Here is a 14,653-nt window from a genome sequence, read left to right on the forward strand (position 1 = left end):
AGAAATATCACTCCACTCACCAAGTCAAATTTTCCAAGAGAAACAATATTTTCAACAATGTACAAAACATCAGACATTCCTATATAATAGAAAGATTTGATCTTTATTTCAACATAATAATAATATTCATCATGGCTCCTCATACCATGATTTTGCTTTTTGTAGCTTACAACACAGTGGAGAAAATCTGGGGAAGCATAGCTGACGAGCCACTGAAATCAAGGCTTCTGATTGGCTGAAAGGAACAATGACAATGAAAATTACCAATAAGATGTATCATGAAGGGCTTCAAAAGTGTCCAGAATGCAAATGAAAAAAAAAAAAAATAAACAGAGAAGTCATTGAATGTCTTTAAATAGTGATTGGCTATATTATAAGCCTTGTAGTTGAAAAACATCTGTATGGTAGATCTTGGTAATATAATAACTAACACATCAATGATGTGGAGCTCATCCGGCATCTCGCAACGAAATTTTACACAATTTTAATTTCAGCCCAGTTGACACTGTAGTGAATTATATTGGTGACATAAATTGAGGATATAGAATTGAAATTGATGAAGAAATGACATAAAAGCATTTTTTGTGATCTATGAATAAATTTCATATAAATTAAGCATAAACCATTTTCTCGTCAAAATTTCTTAACTCTGTGTAGTACCTTGGTGAACCTCATGTAGCTCTCAGATGGAACAAAAATAATCAAAATCAATCAACAAATAATTAAGTATTTTTTGTGAGTTTTGAAAATATATGAATGAATTAGCATATTTAATGAGTTTCAAAATTCTGTGTTGAAATTTTGTATCACCACCTCGAGCTATCATATAAAGCAAACAAAATTGAAATTGATCAACAATGAAGAAAAAACATTTTTTGTGATTTATGAATAAATTTTGCAAATTAGCATAAATAACTTTCTAGACAAAATTTCTAAATTTTGTGTACAAGTTTGGTGAACTTCATGCAGCTCTACCAGATTGAAGAAAAAAAAATCAAAATCGGTCAACAAATAAAGAAGAGGCATTTTCTGTGATTTATGATTAAATTTCGCATAAATTAGCATATATAATTTTCTACTGAAAATTTCAAAATTCTGTGTAGAAGTTTGGTGAACCTCATGAAGTTCTACCAGATGGAAGAAAAAAAATCAAAATCGGTAAACAATTAAAAAAGAAGCATTTTATGTGAATTTTTACAAATACGCATAAATTAGCATATTTAATGAGTTTCAAAATTCTGTGTAGAAGTTTTGAATCCCCCACCTAGTGCTATCATATAAAGCAAACAGAATTGAAATCGGACTTGAAATGGCGAAGAAGCATTTTGAAATTGTGGACAGACGACGGACACCAAGCCACAAGCTCATCTGGCCCTTCGGGCGGGATGAGCTAATAAATAGAAGTTTTCATATAGTACAGTATCTATATAAAACAAGATGAATGCCTCTGGCCGTCTCACCTGCATCACGCGATTCAATATAGCAGCAGTGCTGATTTTGAAAACTACTATAACTCGCACAAGATGTTCAGTGATACTTGGTTACTCTTATTTCTACGTTTTATGAACTAGACCCATACACTTATAGAGATATGATGGTAATTCAACAAATACCCCCAACGTGGCCAAAGTTCATTGACCTTACATGACCTTTGACCTTGATCATGTGACCTGAAACTCGTACAGGATGTTCAGTGATACTTGATTACTCTTATGTCCAAGTTTCAAGAGAAAGATCCATCAACTTTCCAAGTTATGATGGTAATTCAACAGATACCCCCATTAAGCCAAAGTTCATTGACCTTTGACCTTGGTCATGTGACCTAAAATGCGCAAAGGATGTTCAGTGATACTTGATTACTCTTATGTCCAAGTTTTATGAACTAGACCAACACACTTTCAAAGTTATGGCGGTAATTCAACAAATACCCCAATTTGACCAAAGTTCATTGACCCTAAATGACCTTTGACCTTGATCATGTGACCTGAAACTTGCACAGGATGTTCAGTAATACTTGATTACTATTATGTCCAAGTTTCATGAATCAGATCCATAAACTTTTAAAGTTATGATGGTAAATCTACAGATACCCCCAATTCGGCCAAAGTTCATTGACCCTAAATGACCATTGACCTTGGTCATGTGACGTGAAACTCATGCAGGATGTTCAGTGATACTTGATTAAACTTATGTATAAGTTTCATGAACTAGGTCCATATATTTTCTAAGTTATGATGACATTTCAAAAACTTAACCTTAGGTTAAGATTTTGATGTTGATTCCCCCAACATGGTCTAAGTTCATTGACCCTAAATGACCATTGACCTTGGTCATGTGACGTGAAACTCATGCAGGATGTTCAGTAATACTTGATTAACCTTATGGCCAAGTTTCATGAACTAGGTCCATATACATATTAAGTTATGCTGTCATTTCAAAAACTTAACCTCAGGTTAAGATTTGGTGTTGACGCCGCCGCCGCCGCCGCCGTCGCCGCCGCCGCCGCCGCCGTCGCCGCCGCCGCCGTCGGAAAAGCGGCGCCTATAGTCTCACTCTGCTATGCAGGTGAGACAAAAAGCAACACAACTTTCATTATTAATGGTGAATAATCGTTAAACTAATGAAATTCATATCACTTTAAACTTGAATTATTACAGCATATCAATGGAACCTGAATTCTGTTTCAAGGACTGCACCAATGAACACATTTCCTTTTAAAAAAAGTAATGTATTTGCTTGATTAACATTGCTTAAAAAAACGTTATTTTATGCATTTGAAATGTCTTTAAGAAGTTTGAAGCAAATAGTTTATTAAACACAAACACAAATAAAGTTTTTCTGTTCTTATTCTATTCATATCTCACTGTGTATTGAATCTAATATTATGTTAAGCATGCATAACAATGGTGGTCATTAATGAGTGTTAGTTAACCTGAAATTTTCCACAAAATCAAGGTTGAATTTAACTGCGAATGAGATTTACTTTTAGGATATTATGATTTTTATAGGCAAAGATTTAATCATTTTCTCAAGAAAAGATATAAAAGAAACATTGGTTTCATTTTGCTAATAAACCCAGTATTGCATATGGTACCCTTGAGAAGGTCTCAACGCATTTAAAGAAATGAAAAAAGAATGAACAATGAAAGAATAGAGCAACTGGAAATATTACAGATCAATGTCTAATCACTAGTAATATTATAATTTTCAATAAACCTTTGAATTGCCAAACTGGATCAATTTGTCTCAATCCAAGACCCATGTTTACCATAAAGTTTTGTCTTGCATTACATAAGTAAACTATTTACATTAAATAAGTCCTTCTGCACTGACCAAAGATTTTTCATAGATTCACATAGTAACTCTGAGAGATGAGATGGAGCCAGGTCAAGAAAACATTGAAATGAGATTTAAAAGATCTTAAACTCAGTGACTCGTATTCTGAAGTCAGGTTTAATTTAAACTGTGGTTTAAACTTGTGGTTTAACTATGGATAGCCAACTGTAAAATAAATCTGTAACAAATCTGATTTATCAGCTCATCTATTACTCAGATCATTCATAACTGTCTGGGAAAAAAGTTGAATTTGTTTCCATTGCCATTAAAGTATAATGAAAGAGCACTGAAAATAGAATAAATATAGAATGCAAACAAAATTTTGACATTTTTGGCTTCCCATAATGAGACCATGGTTTAAGTTAAACCTGACTTCAGAATACGGGCCAATGTGTTTTCTGAGTGATAAGAAAGATGTCAAATTATAGGAAATGAACTACATAACTGCATTTAAATGTTAAACATTTTAATGAAACGGTGGAGATGGCCTGTGCCCTGTATGCTAATTACAAGATACAAGATATTTTATTTTGTCTTCTCAAAATAAAATTAAGGCTGTATGGAAATTGTGAATATTTAAACCACATTTGTGGAAGACTGGTAAGACTTGAAAAGAAACAAAGTAAAAGGTTACTTTAATTATGAAAATGAAGTCATTTATCAAGTGCTAAATGTATATTCCTACCAGGTACACAATCATTACACATAGTCAGCTTCAGCACAATTCGGATGAATTTATTGCTAAAGAAAATTAGTAATATAATTTCTAAAATATGCCTCTGATGTCTTCACTCTAAGACCAATGCATATCAGTTTTTATATCCATTACTTAAGATTGTTGTATTGAGAGTGTACACAAGGAGAAAAAGAATAGTTTGATTACGAAAAACGTTTGCCATGAAATAGTTCATTTTCCTTGCTGACATCACGCATAGTCCATTTTTTCTCTAGGGAAAGAGTGAACTATACGTTTTTTTTTACCCCCCCTGCCTCGCGATTCGCGAGCAGAGCGCTGCTTAGCCAAACGGTACTCTCCACTGCATGCCACGGGAAACAGACGATCCATACGGCAAGACTTTAATATTATTTTCTCAACTTCTCAACGATTGTTCTATATCGACTTATTAAAAATTGTTTCGCTGTAAAATGGTATGAGTGGAAGGGATATAAAACAAATATACAATGACCCATTCTCGGAACAGGCTAAAACTATTCGCACTCAGGAACATCAGATAGTAGTATTTTCCCTCGGGCCGATGGCCCTCGGGAGAATAGTACTATGTGATGTTCCTTCGATGTGAATAGTTTTAGCCAGATCCTCGAGTGCCATTGTATATTTGTATATTATGACCACTGAATTAAAAATGAGGAAGTACTTGTCTCAGCAAGATATTCAAGATTTAATGTTATTATATGCTGTGACCATGGCAACATAGTACCCAACATATTAAAAGATTATGTCATGCACATCTTCACTTCGAGACAAATGTGTGCGCCATGTCTCATGAGCATTGGGCAGAAACTAAGAAGGTAGTTTGATCTCTAAGATTTGCAAGTTGCAGAAGCCACCCATCCATATGCTTATTCTTAAAGTACCCCCTTCAAAATTTCTTTGGCGGAGGTATAATTCATTCCATTGTTGGGATTCCAAACCCTGTCCCTCTGCTTTAAAGATGTAAGAACTATCAGACCATAATAAACATATAATAATAATAATGTCCAACATTTATATAGCGCTTAATACAATGTTCCTAAGCACTGCAAACTATTACCCCTTCAAAATTTCTTTGGCGGAGGTATAATTCATTCCATTGTTGGGATTCCAAACCCTGTCCCTCTGCTTTAAAGGTGTAAGAACTATCAGACCACAATAAACATATAATAATAATAATGTCCAACATTTATATAGCGCTTAATACAATGTTCCTAAGCGCTGCAAACTATTACCCTGGCTTTAGCAGGGCTACCCTGATCTGGCGCTTGAGCATTCAAGAAATTTCTTGCTACCGGGTTTACTACACCTGGGTGTAGTAATGTAGATGATTCAATATCACTACAGAGAAATATTTCATTTAAAATGAATAGTCAGAGTGGAGACACACAAAGTACTAAACACAATGTCTAGTTGACTCCAGTACTATACATGTAGATATAAGTTGATGATTTTACAGGAGTATGTGATAAGCTGGTAATGTAATAAACAAATCCGTAGCCTCCTGACAGATTGTTCAATCTGATATTGTGGCAATCTATCATCTATGGAAGCAGTACTCCTTCTCCTTGATATAGAATGATTTCAGTACTCATGAGGAGTCATTGACCAGAGTTCATTACCAGACAATGTAAGAATGCCCAAGTCTGTGAAGAGTAATGAATGCCATTTTGCATCATAAATATACTTTGACTGGTTCATTACTGGTACCAGACCATGTTTGAGTCTTTGAAGAGTAATGTAATGAATGCCATCTTGAATCATAAATATAGTTTGATCAGTTCATCACTTATACCGGAAGGTGTAAGAACGCCTAAGTCTGTAAAGAGTAACGTGATGAATGCAGGAGGAGTGTAGTCAATGAGAGGATGTTCATGATTTAGATCAGCATTGAGCTTCATTTTAGAGGCCGGGTACTGCAGGGTATAAAAGAAATTAAGAGAAAGGAAAATTACAAAGAGGGAAGAAAGATAGAGGAAATATAAAATTGGGGAAGGAGAGGCACAACAAAACTGTAGGCATCATAATTCACTGATAGACAAAACAACCAGCATCTTATTATTTTATAAGTGTACAGTCCTCACGCAATCAAAATTTCCTTGTTTATGACACAGATTTGTTACGTTGGGTTTCAGTAACAAGTTTAAAATACATATTAGTAAAATCTGTCAGAGATATGTCTTTTTATAATGACTGCTGTTTTTAACTACTACTATTATTATTTAACTATTATTAATGTACATTTCCAACAAGAGTTATGATATTCATTTTTTTTCCAGTTTTATTTAATCAGGGTGGCCTCATCAGTTGCACAAACTGCTGTCCTTGAGGGCCCTGAGAATATGATGTTCCAAACAACACAGGTTATAATGTTATGATACCTCATTATCTGCCTAAAATTATACGAACTAATGTTGTTCAATGAGAATTTTAGGATATTTATTCTTCCATTACATAATTCATTTTCACAATACAAGCGAAAGTTTGCTCAACTGCTTTTTTAATTATTATGGAAATGAATAAAGAGCATAAGCAAGTGGATATTCAAACAACTTAAAAAATGCAATTCAAAAGAAAGAATCACAATGCTACTAAATGATAAAAGGATAAAATTTCTTTGCAAATGATGTTTCTGAAGAAAACATCTTTGTATGCTCATGGACACAAGTCACACAATATACATTCTCTAAATGTAGATAGGTCATCATGAAGCAACTTGATATATTATCTTGTAAATTAAACATCTTTAAATTGACTAATAAATATACTCTTCAGAGTTGCTTCATTTTAAAAGAGAAAGAAAAGAAAGTTTACCTTATATTCATCAGGGACATCTTGTTGGTTTAATGGGTAGATCATTCTAACAAACTTGAAACTCTCTGCTACAACATAGACTGGTTTATTAGCCACTTTAGCACAGCTTGCTATCTGATAAGTCCCTATCTGCAATGAAACAAAATAAAACAATGATCTTAAAACTCTATTCTAGGATGTAGACTGGTTTATGAGCCACCTTGGCACAAGTTCCAATTTCTATAAAAGTATAAGAGCTTCAGCAAATTTATGCTTTTCAAAGCTCTTTTTATTTGCAGTCACTCGAAACCCTTTAAGTACTGAAGTCAAATAGAGAAACAGTTTTTTTTTAACCTAGCACAGGAATTGTAAATTTTAATCTCCAACTGTACAATTGGATAAAAAACTCCTGCCAATAGCACACTGTAGGTCACTATGATTTATAATTATTACTTCTAGTTTGCTTATTTGTTTGTTTATTTCCCCTATGTTAGCCCATTGTTTCTTGTTATTTGTTGTTCACTCTTTATGTATGTACTATATTAATTTGTATTTGATTGTACCATGGTGGTGCCACACTCACAAGTTTTTTTAAATGAAAACTTCTAGGGGCTCCCAATCCCATGTTTTTTACCTAACTTGTATATACCTGTATTTTTATGATTTATTGATTAAAATAAATTTTGAATTGAATTTAGGTATAGCATACAAAACAAAAAATAAGGATTCTTTAAGAATGACATCTTTGTATTTAATAGACATGTGTTTTATATTTTGATTTAGGAATTCAAACATTTGTCTGGAAGTGGCATACAAGGCAGGTGATAGTTGGACAAATTCAATCCCCTCTGCTTATGATTGTAAATCATGAGAAAATACCTGATGGCTGAGGTGATGCTGTTTCCAATCGATAAGTGTGGAAAGTTTTACTTGATGAATCTCCTGGAAGACACTAACCTTATTAATGATACCTCCACTTTCAACGATCCCTTCTGCTCCCATGATCACCATGTCAATCCGCTCCATCAAGTATCTACACATACAGAACACAATATATGAAGGAGTAAACAGCTGCAATTTACATAAAGGATTTAGATTTGAGACCATGTTTGACAAATATTCCATGAATTTAATGAATAATCTCAGGGAGGTTCAACGATGAAGAACAGGGTGCTCAATTTTTATAAATTGTTTAAAAGTATTGCTTTGGTCTAGGTCTCGATCTAGAAATTAGTCTTAATCTTATTTACAGTTAGCCATGTGGAATTGGAAACTTACCTGACTTTGCAAAGCAGCTTCCATTCTCTATTTTGGAAACTCTAAAGATTTTAACTTCCTGAACACACCTGTACCTTGCCAAGTATATACACTCCTATATTACAAAGTAAACATGATTTTAGATGTTTAAAGACCCTGACCGGTGTAAAAACAATCATATATCAACATAAAGATAATGATTCATACAATACGAATATACCAAAAATATTACATATATCTCCTTCCAATAGTTAAAAATATTAAATAAAAATCAAAGAAACTGCTCCTCCAAAGTACGCTTCGATTGAGCACCCCCACGTCGCCTGGAAATGATGACGTCACGTTGTGTCAGGAGGGTTGTGATTCCATAGGTTTGTGTACAAAAGCATTGGGTATTTTCTTCCATTTCCATGTTATGAATCCATTTTTTTTTTCGTTTTCGGATGAAAATGGCACTCAAAATTATTCACTGTTCAAATTGTTGTAAACCTACAACTATTCACTACCTTTTTTGTGATTTCTTTGTTTGGCTCTTATTGGGCCTAAATTGCTATGTCAGGAAAAGTTGTTATACATAATCTAAATGCAGATAGAATTGAAATCTGCGCCAAATAAGCAGGAAATAAAATATGGCAAAAACTAGTTCAAAACTGCAGATTTCATAAATTCAAGCTTGTGGGTAAAAATATATGTGATATCCCTCTGTGTTTGAAGTGAAGAGAATGAAATGCGTTATCTGGAAAGCAAAAAAATTACCCAGTTTTTCTGTGTACAAACCTATGGAATCACGACGCTTCTTACACAACGTGACGTCACGGTCTCGAGGCAGGTGAAAAGCACAATAAAGCCTATTTTCTAAGCGGGGTTCGAAACCCGATAATTGGAATATTCTTAAGCAAAATACTCAGCTGGGAAGCGGTGAAAATGCATAAAGCATACCTTGGTGTATTTAGTAGCTTAAAAGCTTTCGATTGGTATATAATTTATCAATTTCATTTTCGGGTCCGGTCTGGATCTTTAAGTACTTACCCTGCAGCTGAGTCAAGGATGATGACGGTTGGTATCCCATTGTCTTCTAACTCCTTGGCCATCTTCAATCTAGGAAATCAAAAAAATCACATTGAAAAGATGATACATAGAAATAAGAATGAACTGAAATTAAAATCTCCTAATTAGGTACAATGAAACATGTACAGAAAGATCACCAAAAGGGAGAAAAAACTGCAGTCTTATCAGGTGGTTTTTATTGATAGAGTAGTAAGAGTACATGGTTGGATGTAGAAAATTTGGAAAGAAATTGAACTCTGTTTAGACAGGTGATCTTTCTATTCAAGTAATCACTGAAGTCAGTTCTACTGTATTAACATCCTATTTCCAGGATAGTATAGGAGTCATTTATGAAAATCATTGAACGTCATATCATTTTACAAATGCATCAAATTAATAAGACACAGGAGTAATTGGTGTTATATATAAATTCAAACATTTCACAACAATGTTGAGAATAAATGAGTCTGTGGAAACCTACATTTAGGTCCATTGAAACTACCTACAATGAAATGGGTTGATGCAATAAAAAGTTTTGCTTAACCATGCATTTGAAAATGCATTTTAAAATTGTTTTAAACATTTCAAAACATTTAAAAAAGGGTAAGGCATATTGATTATATCTGGAACTTTAATAATTTCCTGTAGTGGGGTGCCTGTAAATCATCTACACTGAAAAGACGTGATAGCTCAGTCAGTTGAGAGTTGGCCTCCAATCCAGCAAACTGTGTTGATTCTAAGTAGGTGCGCTAGTGCTGTATGAAAAGCCATTTATCTTACATGCCACAGCTCTCTTGCATAAAAGCTACTATTATGAAAATCCATATTTTATTGTTCAAAATAGACATGAAATACTCCGAAAATTTGCTCTGTCCAATTGATCATAGGCCCAACAGCCGCTGTGCAGCGCCAGATCGACGAGGCTCTTTCCCTTAAATGTTAAACGCCAAAAAGGTTAGCAGCAACTCCCATCTTTTAACATCTTTTAGTCTGACGCGGCCGGGCTTTGAACTCCTGACCTCCCGGTTGTGAGACAGATGCTCTACCAACTGAGCCAACACACCAGTATGTTATGGTAACTACCATGGTAACAATGCTAAGCAGCCAATGAGAATCAAGTATTTCAGGAAAGTTACGATTTGTGCAACAAGGCCTGGGTCAATCAGGGAGGAAACTAAGCCCATGGTCTCCTGGATGCATTAATACTAACAAGCATTCCTACTTTGTTAGCAGTCATGTACAAACAAATACCACCACTTCTCACTGGACTAGATTCTCAAACAAATTGAATTATTTCTTGGGCTTTATAACACAAAGCATATCAACTGATTGCACATCTATTATTAACTATTGATTACATAAACCATTACGTGTGATCGATTGTACAATCAGCTTTTCCAATTGATTATTGAGCTTTGTGTTACAGGCTACTACCTCTCACCCTGATTTATCTGGACAAGATTCAGTAACAAACACATTGAATCGTTTCTTAGCTTTGGATGCCTCTATGAGAACCTTCATAACAACCCGAGAATAGGAGTGGGTCAGAACATTCTAAAAAGAAAAACAAGAGATACATATGTTATTTATTTTTATTAAAGCAATCACAATATGTCTCTTTGCTGCATTTTAAACTTGATTTTTTTGTAAGTAAATTTATGTGTAAAAATGGTATTCACATTTAAAATGGCACACATAATCTCATAATAATAGTATACATGTAATACCCAATATTAATAAAGTGCTTTTCCCAAATGGCCAAAAGCGCTCTCAGTTTCAACTTAACAGACTGACCTCTTTTAAACTAAGCAGGATTTTTTTTTTTTCAGGAGCTACTTTTCACAACCTCCTGTCTAAATCTGCTATACTGTATTGTACAAACTTTGAACAACATTGCAGGGAATGGGGATTTTCCAGGGATCTTTTTTTTTCAAGGCTCTTTTGGTTATTTGGGGTCAAAATCACCCCTGTGCAATTTTTCCCTGCTACTAAAAAATCCTTGACAAGAGATTCTGCTTTAAACTTACATTTTTGGCATGAATACAGATACCAATCAACGCTGAAAGCCAAGAAATATTAACAAATTACTAAGAAACATCCCCAAAGTCGGAACATTCTTAAATTTCCTATAGAATACTACAGACAAATTTTCACAAAAATTGAACAAGAGTGTCGCTAAGGCGAGCACATAATACACCCGTCTGTATGTTCACGGAAACTGGAGTATTGGTCAAGCAAGAAAAGTGGAAGATGGCGACTTCACCTTTGACCTTCTGACCTCAAAATCAATAGAATTGCTAGGATCTATGCTAGTATCATACACACCAAACTATATGAGCCTAGGTTAAGTTCAACTAAAGTTATCGCGTTAACAAGGACTTCAGAAGGGTAAGATGAAAACGTGTCACTGTGATCTTGACCTTTGACCTTTTGACCTCGAAATCGATAGGCTTGCTGGGATCCATGCTAGTATCATACACACCAAATTATATGAGCCTAGGTTGAGTTAAACTGAAGTTATCAAGTTTACAAGGACTGCAGAAGGGTAAGATGAAAACATGTCACTGTGAGCTTGACCTTTGACCTTTTGACCTCAAAATCTATAAGCTTCCTGGGATCCATGCTAGTATCATACACACCAAATTATATGAGCCTAGGTTAAGTTAAACTGAAGTTATCGCGTTTACAACGACTGCAGAAGGGTACGATAAAAATACGTCACTGTGACCTCAAAATCAATAGGCTTCCTGGGATCCATGCTAGTATCATACATACCAAATCATATGAGCCTAGGTAAAGTTAAACCGAAATTATCGTGTTTACAAGGAAAAGTTAACGGACGGACGGACACCGAGCGTGATACCATATGTCCCGTCGAGATGGGCGTATAAAAACACTGGTTAAAATGGCAATTTTCTTTTCCCCAAAATATGTATATTCTGATCAAATACAATCTTTGGTAGGTATGTGACAATGAAGGATTTCAATGCTGCCATGGCTTTAAACAGCTCAAGAAATCTCAACTAATTCTTTTCTTTCTTGGATAATTTCACATGAACAAGGAATGGTATTCCATTGGACTCCTTACCAGCATGCTTCATGCCAATACCACAATACAATTAACAGTCTAATTTTCCTCCATGTGGGGAGCATTTCATCATCAATGATTTTCCCTGACAACTGTTATAAGCTACTGAAATCCTTGCATTTGATTGGCTCATAACAAATTAGGCAGTGAAAATCTTCCCAGAACTTACTGCTCCATCGGTGATGAATGGATGACCAAGCTTAGCAATCTTATCTCTTGACCCGGCTACAGTGTCTAGGTACATATTACCTCGGTTTACTAAGATCTTCTTGCATTCATTAAAATTCTGAAATGAAAATAAAAGATGATGGAAAGAGGAATAAACATAATGAATAAAAGACTTAAGAAAAGGACACAAAGCACATTTTTCAAGACTTGAGAGACTGCAGATCAAACAAACAAAGAAGACACATAAAATGGAAAGAATGAATCTAAAAAAATTTTGGTTTCCTCTGTAAGTTATAGATTAATTCAACACTGTAGACCATTCTTTACTTAAACCACAAATATAAATGACTACAAAAAATCAATAGGCTATCATTGAATAAGTCAGTACATTGGCATTACCAGGCAACCCCCAAAATACCCCCCCCCCATAAAAAAAAAAAAAAATGGCTGCTTCAGTGATACATTTTGAGAAAGCATATATGAGGCCTAAACAAAACAAAGAAACTATGATTCACAAGACAAAATGAAATAATACACCTTGTGATCTAAGGCTGCAAGAGTGATAAATCTTAGGAACAGCTCGCATCCTGATGATATAGCTGTTACTGAACTATCTGTTTCCATCAACCATCTGATACATTCCTTCAGCCCATCTCGAAGACCAGCTAATGTCTCAGCTGTATACATACATGTACAAACATAAACAAAACATATATTTAGTGGAAATACACCTTACTGATGTGACGTTTTGCCAATTTTTAATTGGTTTCTTCAGGCGAATGACAAACTCACTGAAGGGGAGACCCTTACAATGTTTGAGAATGAACCCATCCCCTTAGTGGGTTTGTCACTTTTTCTCTTGATCAAGTAGATAAAGTCTTATTTGTTCTTGTTCTGACTACAGATATTCTTTTTATATTTTATTCATCAAATGCCTTGGCCCAAAATTAAATTGAATTCTAAACTTTTTTTCCTAACAAAATAAAGTCTGTGCCTTTGTGGGCTACTTATAATTACTTTCAATCAACAGAGGGTCACAAAAATACATGCTAAATATTACAGTTTTTTAACACTCTGGTGAATAAAACAAACAATCTCTAAGATTATAAAGAAAACAAATGATCATAAATGAATGGATTTAGTATCATTTGTTATGAAAGTAATATTTCAGAGACTTTTTGGAGTGTGTGTTTTATGTTGCATAGACTCAACACAGGCACAGTGGTTGCAGACTGCAAGTACCAAGCACTCCTGATTAACATTTGTTTGTATACCTTTTAAAAAAAAATTAGTAAATAGTATAGGTAGTAGCACCTTGACTTAATTTCAGGTATTCAATCAGAGTGTTGATAGCAGCCACTGCAGCAGAGATGTCCTGGTTTGTAGACATGTACTCAGTGAAATACAGAATAGCATCTGCAAATGAGAAGAAAGAGTCAATATCAATGTCTTATATTTACCAACAAATTATGTTCCTGGTATTACTAGTAGTATTACATTTAATTTGCTTTGATTTTTTTTCTTAATGTTAATGCTGAAAATGATGGTCTTAACTACATGGCTCATTAGACACATGTACATCGCACTTGGTTTGTTAACTTACAATGTAGTATGTTCAATCTAACTCTAAAGAACCAGGCTTGATCACCGAGATGACAGAGAATCTCAACCAGCCTATACTCTTGCCTAAAGACACCAACTCCTAAAACTTATATCCTACTTTAAAGTTGTTGAGGCACTGGTTCCTGGTTTTTATGTTATCGGAAACTTTTACCCATTTCTCTATTAGAATATTTTAACCTGAATTGCAATATACATTCTTATCCTACGAGAAATGCAAATAATTTTCATCTTCCTAAAATAAGAACGTCACTGTCTCAACAATCCATCATTTATCAAGGTCCTGTAGTTTGGAATTCACTAACAGATGAAATACGCAATGCAAAAACACTTAATTTATTCAAAACACAGTTCAAAAGATACCTTCTTGAGAAATACAGTGGCTGAATGATGTATAGTTTATGTATAGCACTTGTATTATTATAATTATTGTAATATTATGTTAGGGCATGGCACTTTTTGATGTCTTGGTTCATTGTTTATGTGTATTTTTAAGTTATTTTGTTTGTTTTTAGAAATGTTTTTGCTATATCCCTGTTATTGCATTTTCTATGTCACCTTTTCGTTTTAATAATGGGTCGGCCTAATTATAAGGATTTTTTTCCTTTTTGGCTGCCACCCCTCAGTATGAT

General features: G+C 34.3%; 1 protein-coding gene across 2 annotated transcripts; it reads right to left on the minus strand.

Annotated features, from left to right (window-relative positions):
* Positions 1 to 84: 84 nt before the first annotated feature.
* On the minus strand, positions 85 to 13,813 carry LOC129255040 (translation initiation factor eIF2B subunit alpha-like). 2 transcript variants are annotated; one of them, XR_010295150.1, is made up of 9 exons: positions 13,716 to 13,813; positions 12,939 to 13,078; positions 12,403 to 12,519; positions 10,587 to 10,699; positions 9,128 to 9,196; positions 7,799 to 7,874; positions 6,863 to 6,991; positions 5,165 to 5,964; positions 3,187 to 4,990 (listed from the first exon to the last, which is right to left on the minus strand). XR_010295150.1 is itself a non-coding variant. In XM_054893592.2 (8 exons), the coding sequence occupies exons 1-8, from the start codon at positions 13,789 to 13,791 to the stop codon at positions 5,809 to 5,811; spliced, it is 876 nt and encodes a 291-aa protein (XP_054749567.2). In that variant the 5' UTR covers positions 13,792 to 13,813; the 3' UTR covers positions 85 to 5,808. The 2 variants fall into 2 exon arrangements, 1 of the variants encoding a protein (XP_054749567.2); XM_054893592.2 differs by having other exon boundaries at positions 85 to 5,964.
* Between the last annotated feature and the right edge of the window lie 840 nt (positions 13,814 to 14,653).

This window comes from Lytechinus pictus, chromosome 2 (assembly GCF_037042905.1).
Source record: "Lytechinus pictus isolate F3 Inbred chromosome 2, Lp3.0, whole genome shotgun sequence".
NCBI classification, from domain to species: domain Eukaryota; kingdom Metazoa; phylum Echinodermata; class Echinoidea; order Temnopleuroida; family Toxopneustidae; genus Lytechinus; species Lytechinus pictus.